The 24,122-nt window shown below is 42.2% G+C and overlaps 1 protein-coding gene across 1 annotated transcript in view; it reads left to right on the plus strand.

The window, feature by feature from the left end:
• Nucleotides 1-229: 229 nt before the first annotated feature.
• The window catches only part of ROR1 (receptor tyrosine kinase like orphan receptor 1), a 181,240-nt gene continuing 157,347 nt past the window's right edge, over nt 230-24,122 (plus strand). The window contains 2 exon segments of the mRNA XM_027616695.2: nt 230-365; nt 368-574. Coding sequence (XP_027472496.1) covers nt 230-365; nt 368-574 — 343 coding nt within the window.

Raw genomic sequence — 24,122 nt, forward strand, 5'->3', positions numbered from 1 at the left:
TTCATTTGTCTTGACTATAAGTTTCAATGTAGAGACATAGATTTCTCTATTAATAGAAATCCTATCAATTCACGAATACAACAAATAAAATCAGCAAGAGCAATGTGGCTCTCATTTTCCATGGAAAGACTATTGAATATATTAGTCTAGGAGTGGTCTTCTAATAAGAAAAAGAAAAGTTTATGTTTGATAATGTTTGGTCATTTCTGCAGACTTGGTTTTTTTGTTCATGAAATATTTGTATTTTAATTTTCAAGCCCACGTTTTAAAGAAAACAGCCTTGCAAGCTGGTCTACAGATTGTTCATCTGGATAGCCTCTGTAAGGCAGGCACCTCTGCTGGGTGAGCAGAGCCCCATTCCAGCTTAAAAGCTCTGGGATTGCCCTGGTCTCTCTCAGAAGGCAGGGCCTTTGGAAATCTGTAATGCTTCTAACAGCCCATAAGTTACTTATATATTTAATATCACCCTTGTCTTTCTCCCCTCCCTTCTTTTTCTTTCCAGAAACAGAGCTGTCAGTCACTGCTGAGTTAGTGCCTACCTCATCGTGGAACATTTCAAGTGAACTCGACAAAGGTACACAATGGTGATGCGTAGGGGAGGTGGTGGGGGGGAGGTGGACAGGGGGAGGAGGAGGTGGTGGGGAGGAGGCGTGAGACTCCATTTTTAATCCTGGCATGGCCGTCTTTGAAATCAACTGCTTCTTAGATCCTTGGCGGGGGGTTGGGGGGGGCAAAATAAATCCCTTGCTTACTTTGTGATTATTTAACGTTTAATTACTTGGAATTCTATTATTTCTGGAGAGGTTTCTCCCCCCCCTTTCCTTTTCCTTCTTCCTCTAAAATGTTCCATATGGTAAAAATGCTTCAAGATGTGAAATAGGGTTGTTTCTGACCTTCCTGACATTGCATCTAGTGGATCTTATTTAGGGGATTTGATTCTGCCTGAGCCAGGATTGATCAGAGCTGTTTGCTGGGTGACCTTTTACAGTGAGTATTTGATGTGCTTGCAGGGTTCAGAGCAGAGTATTTGGAATGTTTGTAATTGCCTGTGCGTACAGATGGCGGCTTCCTGTGTACATGTGGGGAACAGGTTCCTGCTACGGAGTTGTTGTAGTATTAATTAAGCTCCGCCATATGCTAAGCACCAGCTACTCCACAGAGATCCTGTGTCCTGGAATGGTCAGTCGGGACGCATTCAAAGCCCCTGCAGGCTGGCTCATCCAACCCTTCCAGGCTTGTTTCCCTCTACTCCCCATTTTGTCCCTTTATGCATCTCCGGCGAAATTTCTATTTCTTCTTATATACCCTGTGCTTTTCTTCCTCCCTGCTTTTGCCTAAGCTATTCTTTCCACCTGAATCACCCCTTTTTTCCTTGCCAGTAACCATTCTCTCCCTTCTGCTTGCACAAATTACTTATCCTTCAAGACCAAGAACAAATTCTATATTAGCCACAGTCTTATCTAATCCCTCAGCAGGAAGGGGCCTTTCCTTCTTTGGAACTTCCATAGCCCTTTCCCCTCTTCTTCTCTTAGCATTTTCTGTGTTATATCATGGTGATTTATATACCTGTCTATCTCATTTTGAAGCCTGAAAGTTCCTTGTAAGTAGGATTTCTACTTTGTTCTTGTTCTTTGTCTTTGTCTCCATCACAAAATCTAGGACAGACTCTTGTTCATAGGAAATCCTCAATAAATATGTGTGGAATAATGAGTCACAACTTATCTCAGGCCATATACGTGGATGGGCACATCTGTATATATACGTGCAAATACATTCAACAAAGTTACTGAGTTTCTGCTTTAGTTCAGGTGTGATTCTAGATTCTGGGATTGTAGTGATATAAGCTCAGAAATCATTGTCCTTTATGTCAGATGCCTTTTATAATCAGCTCTCTTTGTCAGTTCATGTGTTCACTGAGAGTTGTGTTTTCTCCCTGGAGAGAAAGAACCTTATAAAACAGTAATAGGCAAGGTTATGTTGATGCTTATACTTTATTAGGCATTTTAGGGTGGTGGGATGACGTGAGATATCCTTTCACCTTAAATAAAAGGAAGTTTAGAATAATTTTCTCTTGTCAACATTATTTTGGACATTCTTTTTCTAATTTAGGATGAATGTTATGTTATTCCTCTCCATGTCCAGCACCAGGCACAATGCCCAGGAGGCAGTAGATCCTCAACAAATATTTAGGAATTTTTTTTGATGTGAAAGAAGACATCAAGCACACTAAATGTCCACTCAGTGCCCACTCTGTGACAAGCACTTTGCTAGGTGTTGTCAAGAATGTGAACATAATTGGCAAGCTCCTTATGGCACCAACAGCAAAAATGATATCATTGTACACTGCATATTGCTGATCAGGTTCCAGTTATGGCTATAAAAGGACATCAGTTACGTGCTAAAAAGGCAGCAGAACCCCCAGTCAAGAGCTGAGGCTGCCAGACGTTGAATTTCTACCAGACCAGCACTGTAATTAGCAGGGGGTGCCCTTCAGGAAAGTAGTGTCAATAGCTGTGAACCTACTTGCTCAAAAGCTGGACTAAGACTGGCCCCAAACTTTGTTTGTTCAGCGTGGCCTTCCAGAGGACGTGGATGGCTTTCCAGAGATTCTTGGTGTCATATTTCTCTAGAAGAAAATTAGTATATGGCCTTTCATTCCCATTTAGAATGAGAAAGAAAGCTGATTAATTCATTGATTAACTCAATGAATTAATTAAGTCATTCATTGATTAAATCTTTTTTGCTTCCTACTCTGGTCTGGGCACTGTCTGAAAAATTAGTATTGAAAGATGAATTAGACAAAGGTCTCCGTCCTCCCTGAACACAGAGCCAGGTGGGAAAGACTGATATCTAAATGTATAATCAAACCCTTCTGGTCATTTTGGTCAATTGGGCTGTCAAGGGACATTCCCCCCTAATTGCACAGAGATGCTGGTGGAAGGACACAATGAAAATAAATTCGCTGACAGGCTGGCACCCAAAAAAGGAGAAATCTCCAGGTACCAGAAGAACAAGCTCCATGATAGAGCAATGATCAGCAAGAAGGAATTAAATAAAGGGTTTTATAAAAATACGGGAAATGTGTATGGTTCTCGGGGGCTAGAATTTCAGTATCTCATGGGGATGAGAACTGAGGTCATAGGAAACAAACTTGCTGCTTAGGCTGTCAGTGAGGAATGACTAGACTGAGCATGAAAGAAGGACAGTTCTACTGGGGTGTGGTGTGGAAGTCTGTGAACCACCCTGGGCTGTTGGGGTCACCCAGGGGAAATACAGGCCCCAACCTGTGTTATGTGGGGCTTGGGGGTTGGAGTTCTTCTCATGTCGTACACAAGCTACAAACCAAGAAGAGAATGTAAAAACTTGGTCTGGAATTGATTAAACTCTGAGACCCTCACAGGGGACAACCTAAAAGCAGCTCACAAAATGTCTCTACATCGCAGTGCCTGTGGCGCTCCCACCAAAAACAAAATTTTAAAAATCAGAACTACTGAATAACAACAGCAGATTCCTACTGATGTTAAGTTCGCCTTTAAAAATTATAGTATGTGGAGGAGAGGAATAAAAGAAGCCCACCCTTGGCAAGAGTCAGTAGACAAAACACACAGAGAAGCTCATACCTTAAAACTAAAGACAATAGACCGATTTGGGAGAGAATATATGTTTAAAATATTTCATGGGAAGAATAAATAAATAAAATGTCTCATGGTGAAGAGGAAATAGAAACCATAGGGCAAGCACAGGATAACATGATAAAAAGAAGAGATTTTAAAAGAACCAAGTAGAAATTCTAGAACTGAAAAACAGAGTTATAGAAATTAGAAGCTCATTCAGATGGGTCAAACAGCGGATGCATTCAGCTGAAGAGAGAAATGGTGAACTGGAAGATAGATTTGAGATAACATGGTGGTTAAGGGAATGAACTCTGGGGCCCAGGTGACTAAGTTTGAATCCTGTGTCTACTACCTAAATTCTGTGTGACTTTGAGCAAGCCACTCTACCTATCTGTGCTTTGGTCTCCTCACTTGTAAGATGAGATAATAAAAGTAATTACCTCATCTGGTTGTTGTGAAAATTGACCTGGCTAGCAAACCTGATAAATTAATTGGAGAGTAAGAAGTAACGGCTGTTTTCGGTTAATATGATTATTACTTTGGGCTTTACAGTAAAACAAAAGTCATAGGTACTTTGGCAGGCGTGTAGGGAAAGCATATTTTAGAGATTTTAGATCCGATTCGATCAGCCCATGTCCACAGCTTTTCCACTCCGGATGAATGTTGCACACATGAACGTTCACCCACATCAGCACCACGCTTCTTAGCTTGAGAAGCAAGGTTCTCCGTGGTCTTACCCTGCTGACTCCTCTCACATCATCCCTACCCCAGTACTTTTTACTCCATTTGTTTTAACAACCTGCCTCTAATTCCCGAAATGTATCACTCTACTTCTAGTCTCTGCGCCTTTGTTCATGTGGTTTCTTCTGACTGGATTGCCTTTGATAAACCTCATTCTCCTCCGGTCTAACTCCTTCTTACTTAAGTGCCGTCTTAAGCATTCCCTTAGTGCTCCTAAAGGGCATAGTGCTGAATAAGATAGGCAGCATCACTGCTTTGCTGGACCTTGCATTCTAAAGAGAGAGAGAGGGAGAGACAATGAATGAATCCTTTTTATCAATCCCATTGACCATCAACAGTGCCTCCAAATACTTCATATGTGGGGTACCATATCACCCCATGTCTATCCTGATCAGAGTCCTTACCATACTATACTGAAATTATCTATATTTTGCCTGCCTTTTTAAAGCCAGGGGCTCTTTCATGCTCTTATTGCCCAACACAGTGTCTGGTATGTAGTAGGAAACAAGGTGCTGAATTGTTTGGGTTCCTATCCCAGCTATGCCGATTCATAGCTTCTGCAAGTGAATACCTACTATGTGCGAGGCACTGGCTAAGCATGTTGCATGCATCATTCGAATTCATACCACCTTGTATGGGAGAACAGACAGGCCACTGAGGCTCATCAGGCTTGAAGGAGTTGGCTGAAGGGCACGAGCAGTGAGGGGCAGTGCCAGGATCCCCACCAAGGCTTCCAGTCCAAGTCTAGGGATCCACGTTCAAAGTGGCAGCTGATTACACTCCTTCCTCTGCATTCCTATTCCCTCCTCCTGTGGGCCATGCTCCCTCATATGTAGGAGCAGTGAAATAAGCCCCATCCGTTGGTGTTCTTTAATGCCTTTCTCTTCCCCCAGCTGCTCCGTTCCACCCATCAACCCCACCCTGGTCCCCCAGCCTCACTCAGGTCCTGTTTTTCTGTTAAATGAGTCCAGTCAGTGGCATTAAACAGTTACCTGTTTATCCTTTCCAACAGGAAATGAAATTGAACAGAGAGAAGCCCACCCGGGAAGAGCCGTTGAAAGCTACTATTGATGGGGCATGGGGGTAATTTCTGAAACAAATGCTTCAGAACCAAGTACCTTCTAAAATAAATGGATCTACAGGGGCCCAACCTCAGCTTCCCCATGGGGGTTTTGGGATGGGGTGTGATGAGGGCCTCTTTCCCCTTCTTCCATGTTCAGTCACATGAGGTCTCAGAGGTTCTCTATAGAAAGCCAAATGTTTCTTTTGGAGAAAGGACTGGAAATTGCACCCGTAGGTAGCAGAAAGGGAGGGAACCTCCTACTTAAAAAAATACCAAGGCTTGCTTCCAACTTCAAATAATTCTCTGTGCTGACAGACTAGATTTGGGGGTATTTTTTGTCCTGCCTTGGTTTTTTAAATGGAGCCTGGCTTTTTCTACTAGCTTAGAGCTTTACACATAGTAGGGTAGTGTACAGCGTGGTTCTTAATGAGCTTGAGCTCTGGAGTTACTGTGACTCTGAACTTCCTTTTACTCACCTCTGGAGTGGGACATTTGAATCTATCACCTAAGACTTTCCCTGGCCAACAAACACATCTCTGGGTCACACTTGTGTGTTGTGCCAAGGACATCTGATTGCACGGTCATAATAGACAGATAGTTACATGCTGGCCTCAGTCCCTTAGCCCACCTCTTCCCTGAGAGCTTGACTGTCAAGAACTGTGACCAGGTTCTCTGCTTCAGGAGGGGTTGCTTCCTCTTGTCCACTTTCTCTGTTACTTGGTTTGTCCTTGGCACTTAAGGAGTCAATTTAAATGATATTGACTTGCCTGTAGCTTGGACCTTAGTTCACACTTAGCCCAAATGAGGTAGCTGGATCCTTTTCTTGTACTCCTGATTGTATGGATTTGGAGCAGGGGCAGTGGGTGAAGGAGCAACATAAGGACTTGGTACTTGGCAGGAGTCTTGGTACTTGGCAGGCTAAAGAACAGCCTTCCTAGGACTGGGGTCTTTGAGAGCTTATCCATTCAGTGTCCCATCTTCAAAACTGGTAGCTGGTTGGAAGAATTTCTGGTGGAATTCCTGGGGTAGCCCTGTGATGTTTAAGACAGCCCCAATTCGGGTGTTGGCCTTGTTGGGAAGGCAGACTTTTCTCTGCCCTTCGAGGTCATTCTAGCTCAACTTAGAATCAAATTGACATGAGACAGAATAACAGGAGAAAATCAAATTTAATAGGCATACGTGTGGGGAATCCACACAGACATGAGATTCCAAAAACAATGAGGCAATATGAAGTTATCTGAGCTAAGGAGAGGTAGGAGCCAAGGATACAAAGGGGAGGAAGGCCATTGTGCAGGAAGGTGAAAGGAGATGTTTGGGAAAAGAAGGTTGCCCTTTTATGCAGATAACTTTCTTAGGTAAAGGGGAATTTCTGTTCCTAGCTCTCTTCCAGTTGCAGGCTCTCTTTTCCAATGTAAATTTAGGCACTTGAGATTCAGGAGAGGAGCTTTTCCTGTTTCTGCTGGGTTTTGATTACCTTTAGCTCAAAATAACACTCATGCCAGAGTGGCCCATCGTGGGGCAGCCTGCCCTTGTCCCCTACAGCCTCAAGCAACATCTTGCTCATACTGGTAGTAGCATTTTCTTCAAAGGACAGGTACCATCTTGCCACTATCAACAACAGAAGCACTTGGAGCCTCAGGAGCCTCATATGGAAAATGGGAGAAGGGACATCAACTCCAAAGGGTCCCTATAAGAGTGAAACCAAGTATGAAGCCCCATCCCAGTCTCCAGTACAGATGGGTACTTGCTTCTGGTAGTTCTTACGCTTCCCATTCTTCCTTCTTATTCTCCAAGGGGAGGGAAGTATGATTTGAGAAAGAGCACTTGACAAGGAGCATAGATTCTAGTCCCAGCTCAACTCCACCACCAGGTCAGTGATTTGTCAGTTAAATTCTGGGCCTCAGTGTTCTCATCTGTAAAGAGGGGGCTAGCAGTCCTTGATCTGGCTGCCTTCTTCATTAGGAGGCTCCAATGTTGCATGGTTTAGTGTCGTAGCCACCAGACACCTGTGGCTAAGGAACACTTGCAATGTGGCCAGTCCGAAGTGAGATGTAGTATAACTGTAAAACGCTTCTGGATTTCAAAGTTTTGATATGATAAAAGAACTTAAAACATCTCATTAATAATTTTCATATTGGCTACATGTTGAAATAACTTTTCATGTATTGAATTAAATGAAATATATTGTAAAATTGATTTTACCTAATCCTTTTAAAATGTTGCTACTAGCCAATCCAAAATTACACATGAAGCTTGCATGTGTGTCTTCTGTTCTATTTCTCTTCAAAGGTGCTGCTCTAATAAACAACAGCTAGAATCTGAGGGACATCTCCGAACCTGTGTTTCCTCCTCAGAGCATGAGATGATGTTCTCGTGCCCATTCAGGCTTTAAAATTCTAAAACCTACTTTTTATGAAAAGAAATTTTTCTAAAATGGATTCTGTGTCTGTATATAATGCTTTGAAATATCTCAGTGTAAGGGATTATCATTACCGATGATAATCTGATCATTAACTCTCAAAAAAGGCAATATTTTGAGTAATGTGGTTTTTGTGGAGAAAAATTTGCAGGTTCGAAATCTGAAGCACAGGGAGGCGCCTGGGTGGCTCAGTTGGGTAAGCATCTCCCTCTCGGCTCGGGTCATGATCCCAGGGTCCTGGGATCGAGTCCCGCATCAGGCTCCCTACTTGGCCAGGAACCTGCTTCTCCTTCTTCCTCTGGTCCTCCCTCCTGCTCAGTCTCTCTCCTGCTCTCCCTCTCTCAAGTCAATAGATAAAGTCTTAAAAAAAAAGGAAAAGAAAAGAAATCTGAAGCACAAGGGGTTATAATTTGGTAACGGTGACATAAAGGACAGTGGCAGAATCACAGAGCCATGCAGGAAAATCACAGCTTTGGGGCAATAGTTGGCGCACATTAAAACAGCATCGCCTCTCTCTCAAACCCCACCTTGCACTGGACTCCCCGGCTGGCTCTGCACCAGATGTACTCTCTTTCTTGAGGTTCCTCCAGCAAGCCAGGCTCTTTTCCTGACCAGGGACATTTGATTGTCTGCTCCTTCTACCCAGAATCCTCTTCCCCTTTTCAGATATTGCCATGATTGTCACTGTCATCCACACAGATTTTAAGTTTTTCCTGACCATCCAAAGTTAGTCTCCACTGTTAGTTTCCTTTTCCTTTATAGCAAAAAAAAAAAAAAAAAAAAATCTAGTCTAGGGGCGCCTGGGTGGCTCAGTTGGTTGAGCATCTGCCTTTGGCTCAGGTCATGATCCCTGGGTCCTGGGACCGAGCCCCGCATTGAGCTCCCTGCTCAGTGGGGAGTCTGCTTCTCCCTTTCCCTCTGCTGCTCCCCCTGCTTGTGCGCTCTGTCAAATAAATAATTTTTTTTTAAAAATCCAGTCTCATCCTAGAAACAGTGAGAAGAATACCTTCTTGATAAGAAAGCAGGGGAGCTTCTTTTCAGCTCTGCTGTGTCTACTTAATCCCTTGCTAATTGACAAGTCCTTGGTCCGTTGGCCTAGAACCCAGCATGGAAGCACGTGATGTGGAAATCAGTTCCCCTTCAACCAAGCTGGGCTCTCTAGGACTCTTTACTTGGTAAGTCTATGCATTTTAGGGAAGGAACCTCCAAGATGAGGCCTATGGAATTCTGTCATAAAGTACAGGAAAATGCCTAGAGGGTCAATCTTGCTTCTTCTAAACCTGCTCAGAGGGGAGGGACTTGCCAGTGGGCACCACCACAGGAGCAGAGGGTCAGCCTCAGTGGTCTTTCCAGCTCCGGCTTTTGACACCAGTCCCTCTCATCAGCCCTCCTGTCTCCTCCTCCATGGGCTGCTGTCAGTAAGGCATTCAGCTTCGAGGGATGCGGTCCTAGGGTGTTACACAAAAGGCCAATTTGGCTGTGTGAGAAGCACAGAACTCCCCGCTCCCAGCAACCACCGCCCAGTCGAGACAGAGGAGCAATCAAACAAACTCGGAAATGTTTATGCTCCTGTTTTTGCCATTTAGAATCAGGATAGAGATTTATCTGCCTCCTATCCTGGGTCTCAGATTCCGTACTCCCTTGGTACCATTTTCGGTAGTTGCTGGCTAAGACCAGGCCCAATCTTGGAGGCATAAATAATCAGGAGGCAGCAGAGAGTTTCTTGATTTGCTCAGGCCATCCTTTTCCTTTTCTGCATGTATTTTAGTTTGGATTTAAACCTGCCTGCTGAGGGACCCTCCTGTTCACCCACTTTAGAAATGACTTTGGCCTCAAGGTGCTTCTAGAACTTTGTGGACCGCGGTCCTGCTCATAGAGATCATAGGCCTTTCTAGTCCTGGGCCTGTGGCTTTGGTCAAGCTTTGCTTAAGCTTTGCTCAAAGACTGACAGGGACTTTTGGACTTAGAGGTCTTTTGGATAAGGGCAGGAGAAGAGAGATCATACAAAATGCTTTGGCATCTGGCTTCTGCCTCAACTCCCACTGATCCGGCCCCTCTGCTCCTGCTTGCTTTGCTCTAGAACCAAACTACTCATTGTTTCCCACCTTATTTCAGGCCTCTGTATAAACTTTGGTGTTTGCTATGATGAGACTACCCATCTCAACCTTTTGTTATCCTTATAGACCCAGTTCAGACCTCACCTCTTCAAAGAAGTCTTTCCTGACACCATAGGTAACCATGCCTTACTCTGTGGGGGAAGTGGGAAAGTGGATGAGTCTCCCCACACTCCTAGGTGATGCTTATTTTCATGTATGTTTTTCCTCTCCTTCCCTTTCCTCTTCCTCACGCAAGACATATTCATTAAGCATCTTCTTCATGTCAAGCAACGCCCTTAGGGATCTTCCCTTCTAGCAGGAGGGCCAGCCAAGAGGAGCATTGTGAAGAGTGAGAGCAGCAGAACAGCTTGCCAGGAATCTTGAGATCAGGAATTGTCTTATTTATGTATCCACATAGCTCCGACTCTGGTACAGGCATTTAAATAAATACAAAAATAAACAAGTGAGTGGTGGGAATCAGAACATCCAAGTGGAAAGCTACAGGAGAGTAGTTGTCTGCAAACTTTGGTGGGCATCAGAATCACCTGGGGAGACCCAGGTTCACTGAAGCAGAGTGGACCCTAAGCCTCTGTATTTTTACCAGCTTCCTGGGTGATTCTTTTTTTTTTTTTTAAGATTTTATTTATTTATTTGCGAGAGAGTATGAGAGAGAGAGAGCATGAGGGGGGGAGGGTCAGAGGGAGAAGCAGACCTCCCCCCCGCCACTGAGCAGGGAGCCCAATGCGGGATTCGATCCCAGGACTCCAGGATCATGACCTGAGCCAAAGGCAGTCGCTTAACCAACTGAGCCACCCGGGCGCCCTTCCTGGGTGATTCTGATGCCCACCAATGTTTGAGAACCACCGATAGAGCAGTAGCTCTTAACCTCAGCTGTAATTGTAATCATTTGGGGAGTTTTAACAATTCCTCATGCCAGGGTCTATCCCTCACCCCCATTCTGATTTTGTTGTTCTCTACGGTCTGTAACTGAAGGGTTTAAAAGTTTTCCAGGTGATTCCAATCTGCAACAAAGTTTGAGAACCACTGTTTTCAGGTCCTTCCAGGCTAATCTGCACTGTACTCAGCAACTTCCATAATATTCTCTAACAAGTGATTTAGCCAGGTACAGAAGTTTGGGGCCTTCTCCATTTCTGTCCTTAATTTTCTGAGGTAGTATAGAGAAGAACTGGGTTTGGAGGGAGAAGTCCTTGGTGTATGTGTAAGCTTTGTGCCTTGGGTTCTCAAAAATTGAGCTTTAGTTTAGTGGGTTTTTTTCTTCTTTTTTTCATCTGTTAAATGGAGAGAATACCAGTCTTCTATGGTTGTTGTGGGTACAGAATGTGATGACATGTAAGACGGCCAAGGTCAGGTTCCAGCCCTGATTAAATAAATCTAGAGATAGTTACTGATATTAATATTGGCAAAAAAAATTTTTATGTCCAAATGAGCTGGCAGAACTCCATCACTTTTTCTAATGGCCATCGCGGGTAATGCCTCCTTGCCTGAACTATTAAGAGCTACCATCTATTGAGGGCTTTTCATATGCCCTATGTCATGTTAAATGATTCTCATGCATTGTCACACTTCATCCTCATAATTCTAAGAGATAGTGTGTCCATTTTACAGATGAGAAAAAAACAAGCCTTTGAGAAATGGCATGGGCTGAATGGTGCCCCCCCCCAAAGATATGTCCATGTCCTAATCCCCAGAACCTATGAATTTTATCTTATTTGGAAAAAGGGTATTTGCAGATGTAAATTAATTAAGGATTTTGAGTAGAGATTATCTTGCATTATCTGGGTGTGACCTAGATGCCTACAAGTGTCTTCATAAGACAAAGGCTGAGGGAGATTTCATACAGACCCACAGAGGAGAGGCTGTTGTGAAGACCAAGGCAGAGACTGGGGAGATGTGGCCATAAGCTGGGGAATGCTGGGGCACCCCCGAGAAACTGGAAGAGGCAAGGGATGGATTCTCCCTAGAGCCCCCAAGAAGGAGCATGGTCCTGAGGCTTTGAGCCTCAGAATTGTGAGAGAATAAATTTCTGTTGTTTTAAACCACCAAGTCTGTAGTAATTTGTTACAGCAACGTGGGGAAACTGATAAAAGCAATTTCAGCAGTTTGCCCAAGTCCCAAAGCAGGGAAGCTGAATTCAAACTCATGTCCTTGACCAATATACTATATTGCCTCCAACTGAATTGAAATTTGTAATAGGGGGAGTCTGGGTGGCTCAGTCAGCTAAGCGTCCAACTCTTGGTTTTGGCTCCGGGTCATGAGATGCAGCCCTGCGTTGGACTCCATGCTGAGTGTGGAATCTGCTTAAGATTCTCTGTTCCTCTGCCCCACCCTTCACATGCACACATGCTCTCTCAAAAAAACATTTTTTTTGTAATAAAATGCCTTAGATTCATTTACTCAACAAATGTTTATTGCCCATAGTGGACAAAACCTCTACTTGGGGCTGAAGATGCAGTAATGAACAAGACAGAAACAGTCTGTAGTTTAGCGGAAGAGAGAGACTTTAACAATGAATTTCACATATACACATATACTAAAAATTATCTAATTTTAGCAGTGATGGGTGCTTTAAAGGAGAAATATGAAAACATACCTGTATGAAAACAGCCTGCTACCCCAGAACAAAGGATTCTCACATCCTCCCTGGCTGGGCCTTACTAATAGCGACCTGAGGTAGGGGTCAGCCCTTCATTTTCCTGGCCTGTCTCCAGGGAACTTCCATTCCTACAAATCCTGAGCTTGCGCAAAAGTTAGTCTACAAACAGGGCAAGTCCCTTATTGGATACGGACCCACAACAGGAGGAAGGCGGTGAGGTCTTCCACAGGCAGTGAGCTCTGCAACCCATTACAGACATCATTATGAGGCAGTGGAGTGTGGGGAAACTGTTTTTAGACAAGGTTGGAAAATTTTGCATTCCTGTGCCAGGCAAGATTTCCTGTAGGGCCCTGAGAAGCTCACTAATCATCTCTTTAGTTCCAAGCGATATTACTTCAGGGCAGTTCCTGTCAAGGCCCCATGCTTAAATATCTCTTTGCCTGGGTTTATTCCATCAAATGCTTCATTTGCTTTGAAAAAAAGCTCCGAGACTTAGCTGGTCCAGCAGCTTAGGAAGTTCAACTCACCACATGCCTCAGAGGGCTCCTAGCTCTGCCCCCAATTGCTGCAACTAAGATGAACTTATTTTCTGACCATTTTTTGCATATGATTCCATTTTATGTGGGCCCTAAGTCAGACTTGACCAACAGCAGCCACTGGAATATGCTTGTGCCGAATTCAAAGCGACTTGTAAGAATTTTCTGTTGGTTGTTACTTGTCTTCTGAACTCAGAAAGCTGTGTTTTCCCAGAGATCTTGCCCAGATCTTTCATTTCAGTTCTTTTCTCCAACATTTATATTCACTCGTTCACTCAACAGATATTTATTGAGTGCCAACTGTGTGTCAGGCACTGCACTAAAGATACAGTGGTAAAAACACAGAATTCCTCTCTTGCAAACCTCACGTTATGGTAGAGTTAGCAAATCTCTGGGTGGAAAGTACTATTACAGCTAATATTTCCTGAATGCCTGTTTTATTCCAGATGCTATACTAGATACTTTAATAACAACATCATCCCATTTAATGTGCCGTAAACACCCCGTGAGATAGGTACTATTGTGTTTATTTTATAGCTGGGAAAACAGGCTTACAGAGGTGAAGTGACTCAGCTAGCAAACAGCAGAGCCAGGATTCAAATCCAGGTTTTTATGACTACAAAGCCCATACTCTCAATGATTACCTAGTTCTAAAATAATAATCCATGTGTTTAGGGAGGAAAGAAAGAATGGGGTTATAAGCTTTTTAGCGTATAGACTGTCTTTTCCGGAAGAGGATATTCCTTTTTTTTTTATTATGTTATGTTAATCACCATACATTACATCATTAGTTTGTGATGTAGTGTTCCATGATTCATTGTTTGCGTCTAACACCCAGTGCTCCATGCAGTACGTGCCCTCCTTAATACCCATCACCAAGCTAACCCATCCTCCCACCACCCCACAGAACCCTCAGTTTGTTTCTCAGAGTCCATCGTCTCTCATGGTTCGTCTCCCTCTCTGATTCCACCCCCTTCATTTTTCCCCTCCTGCTATCTTCTTTTTTTTTTTTTAACATATAATGTATTATTTGTTTCAGAGGTACAGATCAGTGATTCATCAGTCTTGCACAATTCACAGCGCTCACCATAGCACATACCCTCCCCAGTGTCTATCACCCAGCCACCCCATCCCTCCCACCCCCCACCACTCCAGCAACCCTCAGTTTGTTTCCTGAGATTAAGAATTCCTCATATCAGTGAGGTCATATGATACATGTCTTTCTCTGATTGACTTATTTTGCTCAGCATAATACCCTCCAGTTCCATCCATGGAAGACGATGTTCTTAATCACCCTTAAGTGGCTTTTTTAAAATTTGTGTTTTCTCTCTAATTTTTCCATTTTCTCCAGTAAATACCGTATACTCTTATAGTCAGATAAAATATAAGTAAAATACATAAGGAACTAAGATAACTCATGTATACCCCCAAAGAATTGAAAACAGGTACTCAAACAAATTCAAGGACATGCATGTTCATAGAAGCACTATGTATAATAGCCAGGAGGCAGAAACAGCCCAGATGTCCTTTCGAATAGGCAGACACATTGTGATATATACACACAATGGAATATTATTCAGCCATAAAAAGAAACGGTGTACTGATTCATGCTGCAATGTGGATGAACCTCAAAAATGTTATACTGAGTGAAGGAAGTCAGATACAAAAAGTCCCATGTAAAAACATTCATAATATTTAAATGTACAGAGAGAGAGAGTGGAGGTTGCCAGGGACTGGGGTGAGGGGGGAATAGGCAGCAACTGCTTAATGGGTATGGGGTTTCCTTTTGGGGTGACGGACATGTTTTGGGGCTGGATAGAAGTGGTGTTTATGTCCTCAATGCCCCCGAATTATTTCTTCACTTGAAAATGGCTCATTTCATGTTATGTGAAGTTTGCCTGAATAAAACAAAAATAAGAAAACCCCAAATAAATAGACACACCAAGAAGCTTCTCTCATGCTCTTCTGTGGTACCGCTAGTGCTCTGAGGGCTACACAGGTGGCTTTGACATCTCCATGCTGAAACTGGGTTTACTTAGTGCTACTGCTCCAATCCGAGGCAGAGCCCTGGCCCACGTGGCCAGTAACTTGTAAGGGACTGTGGGCCAGTCACTTCAGCTCTCAGAACTGCAGGGCTCTCACTTGTCGTGCAGGAGCGGTCATGTCTGCAGTGAGCAGTGTCACATCCTAGTATGATGAGGTGATGCTCTCTCAGCTGTGGACTTGATCTGCATACGCTTTTCTAGTCTTGGTTTTTACATCAACAACCACTGGGTGATCAGAAATCCTCACCGACTGCTTACTAAGCATGTGTTTACAAGAACTAGGAAAACAGGCAGTGCAATCTTAGTAGTGTGTGCTTTTAGAGACCTTAACTTCTTGTTGCTGTTGATATTGTTTTTTACTTGTGGGTGTTTTGGTCTTGTTTCTTTACTTTACAATCTAGTTGGTTGGGTAGAAAGGGACGTTTGGGCTGGGGAGCTTGGGGTGGGGGGATAATGCAACCACGTGGAAGACAAGAGCTCAGAGGAAGCCTTCCTGCTGGTGATGGGCATCTCTCTGCTAATGATTCCCAGTGGGAAGCAGGCCGATCATGACAATCTCATCAAACTTTGGGCTGGGATCACAGGTAACTCCTGGGCAGACCTTGAGATGCTGGCCTTGAAATGAGTGCCAGTTAGGTGCTGATGACAGAGGGGCCCTGCATCGAGTCAGGGTCACCTGCTATAATAGCCCACCCCTCCCATGCTGCACAAACCCGGTACTCGTCTTGCTAAGAGAGATATTTGGGGAACTCTTGAAAGACCACTTAGGAATCCAGCTAAGCAGCTTTGGGTCCTTTTCCCCAGGGTCAGTTGAAGCGGCCTCATTAACTCTCGTTTCAGGAAAACTAAGGTCTCCAGGAGACTTCTGTTAGGAAGTTGGGTTCAACAGCTCAGATCTTTTGAGGTGAGGTGGGCCTGGAGGGTCTTCTGTAACTTTCATTGATATTTTCCTCAAAACTTTTTCTTCCTGTAAAAAAATCTAGATTTGGGGTGCCTGGGTGGCTGAGTTGGTTAAGCATCCAATTCTTGATTTTGGCTCAGGTCATGATCTCTGGGTCGTGAGATGGAGCCCCGTGTTGGGCACGGAGCCTGCTTGGAATTCCCACTCTCCGTCTGCCCCTCCCTATCTCCCCCTCTCCTGCCCCCCCACCTCCAGCTCATGCTCACGCTGTCTTTAAAAAATAAAATTTTTTTAAAAATCTAGATTTAAAAGTACTTTTAGAAGCTCAGTGTATTTGCTGTAGAAAACCTAGAAAAAGCAATGAAACCAAAATTATATAGTCCCTGCTAACATGTATTCTTTTAGTGTTTTCTTATGCACATGTTTTTGTATTTGTATTTACCAAAATGGAGCCATATTGGGGTATTCTCTATTGTTAAACAGCATTTGTCTTTTCACAACATCACAAATCTCTTTCTGTGTCATTAAATATTTTTAATGACATCATTTTTATTGGCCTTATTAAACCTGTTCCATTGTAGGGGCATTTCTTAATTTTTTTAACCTAGCCTCTATGGTGAAAAAGTTAGAATTATTCCAGTTTTTTGTTGTCATAAATAGCACTGTGATGAAAATTGCTTTAAGGGGCCCAGGCAGACAATACCTGACCTCATGATCTTATCATAGACCTATCTGTGTATTCACAGTCCCTAGCAATAGGGCCAGAGAATGCACCATTCTGTTTCCCTTCACCAACAATCGGTATTGTCATTTTCTCAGGCATTGTCTGTTTTATTTATTTATTAAAGATTTTATTTATTTATCTTGGGGAGGAGACACACCTGGGGGGGGGGGCAGACTCTAGGATTATGACCTGAGCCAAAATCACTTAACCCACTCAGCCTAAGCCACTGAGCCACCCAGGCGCCCCAGTCATTGTCCATTTTAAAAGCAACAATGGCATGCTGTTGTTTTAACTTCCATGTCTTTGATAACTAAGACTGAATTTTATTGGCCTGTAACAACCATTATTTTTTCTCTAATGAATATTCATTCTTTTCTTCCTCTATTCCATCCTCTATTGGTGTATTTATCTTTTCTTACTGATTTGAAATCTGCGTTTTAAAAAATCAGTTTAACTTTTAATTTTGCTTATGACGTGTTTTTATAACATAGCAAACTTTTATTTTTATGAAATCAAATAAATCATCTTCTCTTTTATGATTTTTCACTTTGTTATCATGCTTAGAAAAGGCTTCCCTTCCCCAAGATGATGGAAACCCTTTAGTTCCTTGAAGATGTTGTAAGTAAACACTTCCTTTCCAAAGTCTGGGTCAAGTCGAGCAATATTTCAAGCCATAGAGAGGGCAGGAGATTAATCTAGTGCCAGAGTCAACTGTTTCTCCACAACCTAGACTCAGAGTTACCTCCAAGTTGAATGACCCTTGGAGGTTATATAATCCAACCTTCCAGCTGATACATGACTCTCTTCTAAAAGTCTCATAAGTCCTTCTGCACTAACCTTCTACATTAATGCTTTCTTTCTAATGAGAAAGCTTCTACATTAGTGCTTTCTTTAACAACATCACACAAGGCTAACCTGTTCTTCTCTCTGAGAAGTCTTAACGTTCGGATGGTCTTTCTCATGCTGAGCCAATTGGTCTTCCTTCTCCCTCTCTCTGCTATGTCTACTGCCCAGAAAGTGGATAAAGGCTGTTCTTTGGACTTTGCAGTCATATTGGCCTGGGTTTCTATTCTAGCACTCAGGAGCTATGATGCCCTTGAGTAAATTATTTAACCTATTTGAGCCCTGGTTTTATCATGTATAAGATGGAGATTAAAAAATTCCTATTATTATGCATTCTAACTTTGAGATAGACAGAGTTAAATGCCAGATTAAAAGAACGTGAGCTTTGCCTTACTTAGCAGCTGTGTGTGGTCATTTTAGACTTGACTGTGACTTGAGGTTTTTTGGTTTTTGCTTTTTAGTTCAAAGCTTCTAAGGTGTGTATGCAGTATTTGAAGCAGTGTCTTACAGCCTTATTTGTGATTAACAAAGAAAGCCAAAATACATCTAGATACGTTTGTAAGTACATTGAAAGGAAGCAAGAGTCAAAATCAGTATCATAATATACTATTCCCAACAATGTATTATGAAACTTGTTGTTACACAGATGTGTTCTCATTTGTTCCAGTGTTGCTTTGAACTTTAGAATAAAATGACAAATGACCACAGAGGGTCTTTTCTGTTCTTTGGTGGAGGACCTGGTGTGTGGACCCCTAGACCTTGGGAGTTTACTTTGAGGATTAAGGGAGATCGTGTATAACTGTGGTAGTGTGTTAGCGTTATGATATACTGCACATGTAATCTCTTGCTCTGACTGAACAGTTGCCATTCATTTCATTATTTCTTCTCCTAACTTGTTTTCCATGTTCTTCCCCCATAAAAGGTGGCCTCCTAGAGTGAGCACACTGCAATCCAGGGGGACCTGGATCATATAGGATGCAGTAGGACCAACTCTAGCTCTGCCTTTGTTTTGCACTTTTTTTCCCCCAACCAAAATTCTCAGCTTCCGGATAGCCATCATCTTAATGTTGACATATGATGAACTTTTGTTAACTAAATCTCCTGTGAGTTTCTCACAATTTTAGCCATTTACCTGTATCTCTTTTTTTTTTTCATATTTGTGTAATTAATACCTTATGTCCCACTACTCACTATACATTATTCCTATTATATTTCAACATGTTTGATTTATCATGTAAATAATATGATGCTGTCATTTAGCCTACTCAGGATCTCCCGACATTGTGTCCATATTAATTTGGTCCTCATCTAAGACATTGGTGTGACTGTTGGCTGGAAAGCATGTAGATAAACTGTCCTGGTGATATCTTGTCTTGTTGCCAGTGTGGAGAACTGCCTTTCATACAAATGTATATAGTTCAGATAATGTTTTTGAGAGTCCACAGGCCTATTTTAGCATCTTTCTGTTTCTGTGAACTTTATCAATTTAGTATTTGTATTTTGTCCCTATTTTGTCATTTGACAAACATTTGTTGAGCTCTGTACTAGGCACTGTGCTAGGTGCTGGGTACAGAAACAAATAATATGAGTCTGTCTTCGAGATGTTCACAGCCTAGTGGGAAAACAGACTAAGAGAAGTAGGTGCACAAATAGAAGGAGTGGGGGAGTTGTGGATAAGGCTTTATGGAGGTGGTGACATTAGAGCTGGGTATTATAGATGCATAGGAATTTGCAAAGCAGGAAGCAGATCAAGGGCCCATCTGGCCATGCCTCAAATTCCCTCTCCTTAGACCACAAGAATGCCAAAATTACATGCTCATTTTCTCTCATAGTTGCTGCTGTTCTTCTGCAAACAATATTTCTTTGTTCAGAATTAGATTTCTATTATTGGCATTCTAAGATAAGCAATTGCCATCTAGGAATGTTAAGAGTAGAGAAAATGCACCATCTTTCAGCTAGTGGACACTTCTAAGAAATAAATTGATCCTTGACTATCGTATATCACTCTTATGTCTTACCTCAGTACCAGTTCTGTGATCAGCAATAATTACAATAATATAACAATAATTGTGAACATTTGGGGCTCCTGGGTGGCTCAGTCATTAAGCGTCTGCCTTCGGCTCAGGTCATGATCCCAGGGCCCTGGGATTGAGCCCCATATCGGGCTCCCTGCTCCACAGGAAGCCTGCTTCTCCCTCTCCCGCTCCCTCTGCTTGCGTTCCCTCTCTCACTGTCTCTCTATCTGTCAAAAAATAAATAAAGTATTAAAAAAAATAATTGCGAACATTTATAGAGTACCTTCCATATACCAGGCACCATGAATGGTGCCTGATGTAAATTATCTCTTCCTACCATTAACAAAGAAGAGGTTTGAGCTCAGAGAGTTTGAGTAACTAGCCTAACATCACACAACTAATGAAGCAGCAAAATTGTGATTTTTGAACATTGGTCTCTCTGTCTCCAAAGCCTGGCCATTTACATTTCTTCATTCTGGCCAATTGGTCAACATACTCACTTATTCTCCTCTCCAGTCTTTACCCATTGATACCCCTCAGTAGTTGCCCTTTGTGTTAGTCTGCTAAGATTGCTGTAACAAATACCACAGACTGCATGGATGAAACGACAAATTTATTTCCTCGCAGTTCTGGAGGCTGGAAAGTTCGAGATCAAGCCCTGGCAGGGAACTGTTTCTGGTGAGGATTCTCTTCCTGGCTTGCAGGTGGCTGCCTTCTCACTGTGTCATCACATGGTGAGGGTGGCTGGTGGAGAGAGGGAAAAGGAGAGAGAGATCTTCCTCTTCTTATAAGGCCACCATTCCTATCAGATGAAGGCTTCACCCTTATGACCTCCTTTAACCTTAATTATGTTCTGAAAGCCCTATCTCCAAATCCAACCACATTGGGAGTTAGGGCTTTACCACTAAATTTTGGGGAGACGCAATTCAGTCCATAACACCCTGCTTAAAATATTTTGTACCTTTTCACTTCTCCACACTTCTGCTTAAGCTGTTCCCCCAGCCTAAGCTTCTTGCCTTTCAAAATCCTACCAGTTCTTGAATACCCAACTCAAATGTACCATTCCATGAAGCCTTCTCTGGTTTCCAATCATATTTAGTTGCCCCTTCTTTTCCATAATAATAATACTTTGTATTTTGATTTAGCCCCTATTGTACCCAGACTGCATTATAGGCTCCTTGAAGACAGACACCTTGCCTAACGTGCTCCCAACTAATCTGTACCTAGTTCTCTTGGTACTCCGTAAAGGTATGACTTGAGTGATTCATTAATTCTAAGGAATGGTGGAGGCAATTGGGTGGGTTTAGGCTGTAGAAGAGAAGACTACAGGAAGCTCTGTTGAAAGTGATGCCTTACAGAAGAGAGAAAAAATAGTTCTGTGTTCCCTGAGAAGTTTGAACTGAGACTGCCAATTAAGTTTCAAAGAAGCAGATTTCATTCCAATGTAGGGAAGACCTTTTTAATTAAAAAGGCGGGTGAATAACAGTCTGATAACCAGGAGCTAAACTGTTGCTCTACACACATTATTTCTACTCCCACCTAGTCTTATAAAATAGTTCCATCTGTTACAGATGAGAAAATCAAAGTTCCAAAAGGCTAAAGACCAGTGTGAATTCATGCAGTTCATTGATCTCTGGCCATTCCTTCATGAAGAAGCACTCTTCCTCTCCCTAAAGATATTGAAGCAGGCTGCATGACCATTTTCTAGGAATCCTAGATCAAGAATACTCTGGGGGTGTTGGTATAGTTAATATTTCTGTTTTCTCCCATCTCTCAAATCCTGTGACTCAGAAATTCTCAGTCCCTTACATTGGTTTAATGGGAATAGACCTATAAAACCTATCTTCTGTCTTTTTTTGGAAAGATATATTATAAAACTCTTACTAAGATTATTCCAAATTATCATTACAGTATTAAATATGTTATTGGTCCCATTAATTTATATTTATGAAGCTGTTTGGAACACAGCTTTGGAAATACTTACTACTAATAAAATTGACTTGATCCTAGCCAAGAGGGGCTACGTTTTCAAATAAGAGCTACTCTGAGGAAAAAATAATATACACAAGTTATCACCTGACTCTGGAAGTCAGATGGATGAGGTACTTAGCCTTGCTATCCTGATTGCATTCCATACTGAAGGTGCATCTCTGTAGACTAAGCCCTCCCAGGATCAGCTTCTGGGGCAAGCAGCCAATGTTCTGAAGCAGCTGCCATTTTTCTTGGGTGATTCATGTGTGAAAGTGTCTCCTCTGTAAGAATCTGGGTCATCTTGTTCATCTTCCCAGAGCCAGGCTCTTATCAGACCAGAAGCGTCTGCTCATACAAATGCATCCAAGTTGGAGAGTTTATGAATGATAATGATAGCTGCTCACTCCAGATACATAACTCTTTTGGTCTATGACATCTCATAGTTGGCTGTACTGCTATTTGTATTCAACAGAATTGGGCCTTAGAATCCTGAAGGTGGTGTACATGTTGGTGTAACTTTAGAGACTCTTTAAAAATGATCATTATCTTTCTCTTCTCCATTCAGATTGTTTATTTAACTGTGGATTTCTCCTTCCTATTGTGAAGTCATAGCCTTGAATTTGAGCAGAGCCTTTGTTCCTGTGTGCGCACATGTTTTAAATAACATCTCGGCATGTGCTATGAAACTCTTCTCTACTCTGTTCCCACCACCATCACCACCAGCCCCAACCCCTCGTCAGAGGAGAGGTAACACCATGGAATGAGCTTCTGTGAACAGCCAAAACCAGCTCAATTTTTTGTTGTTGTTGTGTTTTTTATAGTTTTTTTTTTTTTTTTTTTTTTTTTTTTGCACCTGCTTTGTTTTCGTAGGAAAAATATCACAGGTATCCTCTTCTTCCATTTTTATTATACAAAATACATTGTTCCTGGGTGGTGGTGGAGAGAGGGAGGGAATGATACTTTTGAGTATCTTACAAGGTAGAAATGCCATCAAAACACTTGAATATGAAGTTGACACTACTTTGGGATCATTTAATCCCACCAACCTCCAGACATCCCGTCAGTTTAACAGACATGACTCAGGGAGGAGAATGAGTCACTTAATATCAAACAGTACTTTTGTGGTAGAGGTGAGACCAGACCCTGTTCCCCTGTTGCCATTGCAAAGCCTTAAAATATCACAGCTTCTAAGAAGTCTTCCAAAATTGCAGTGGAGACCAGACTGCGTAATCTGCCCCATCAAGGCTTGAGGATGCTACCAGGGCGTTGTGCTTTTTGTTCCTTAATCACAGTCCTATCGTAGACCTCAAGGATCTGGAACTCAAAAAATGAAATTCTCAACTAACTACCATTGTTTGCTACACTCACCTTTCAAAGGCAAAGATGGGAAAGGATGATAAGACAATAAATAAGGGATTTATTTGAAAAAGCAATATCCTATATGATTCCACTTCTGTACCTTGAAGTCAAATCGGTAGAGACAGAAAGGAGAATGGTGGTTGCCAGGGGCTGTGGAGAAGAGAGGATGGGGAGTTGTTGTTTAATGGGTACTGAGTCTTAGTTTGGGAATATGAAAAAAGTTCTGTGGGTGGATAGTGGTGACAATTGCACATTATGTGAGTGTACTTAATGCCATTGAACTGTGCACTTAAAAATAGTTAAAATGGTAAATTTTGTGTTGTGTATACTTTACCACATACACACACACACACAGCAGTGTTCCTGATGTCATCTTGAATCTCCATACCCTTGTGTGTATGCATCCTCAGAAACAGGCTGTTGTTATGTCCTAAAGAGCGCTAATAACACATATATACTATTTTACTTGCCTTGCATTGTTTGTTTTCAAAGTAATGTCACACCCATGATTGCGTTTGGTATTCATCAACACTATCATGAGAAAGGACAGGAATCCTTCCTTATTTTATAAATGAGTAAACTGAGACCTAGAGTTCCACAGCTGACAGATCAAAGAGTTGGTACTAAGACCCAGGGCTTCTGATTTGTGTTCCTAGAACCACGCATGATCCAGTGTAGGAAGTTTTGAATTAATACTTAACATATTATACTTAGTTATCCTAGAAAGTGGACTCCTACATTTTAGAAAGATTTTCGAAGACTTTGAACACTGAAGTAGTTTGGAGGAGGTTTATAAAATGAAAATCAAGTAAACTTTAGAAAACTCATGGTCTAAACATTCTGCTTGACTAAGGTTTTACCATCCAGTCATAATATTGACAAACACTTCTATAGGACTTCACTCTGTGCCATGTGCTGTTCTAAGTGCCTTAACTATACTAACTCACTTAACAAAGTGTATTATTTATAATTCAAAACAAAATTTATCAAGACTGGCATGTGCTAAACACCCTCTAAAGTGCTTTGTATCCTGTACCTCATGTAATCCACATACTAATCTGAGGTAGCAGGTATCTCTGGAGCTTAGAGATGTTAAATAACTTGGCAGAGGACACCTGATAGCCAGTGACAGAGCTGGGACTCAAACCCAGGTCTGCCCACCTCTTTCCCACTTAAACAGA

The sequence above is a fragment of the Zalophus californianus genome, chromosome 4 (genome assembly GCF_009762305.2).
Source record: "Zalophus californianus isolate mZalCal1 chromosome 4, mZalCal1.pri.v2, whole genome shotgun sequence".
Classification (NCBI taxonomy): domain Eukaryota; kingdom Metazoa; phylum Chordata; class Mammalia; order Carnivora; family Otariidae; genus Zalophus; species Zalophus californianus.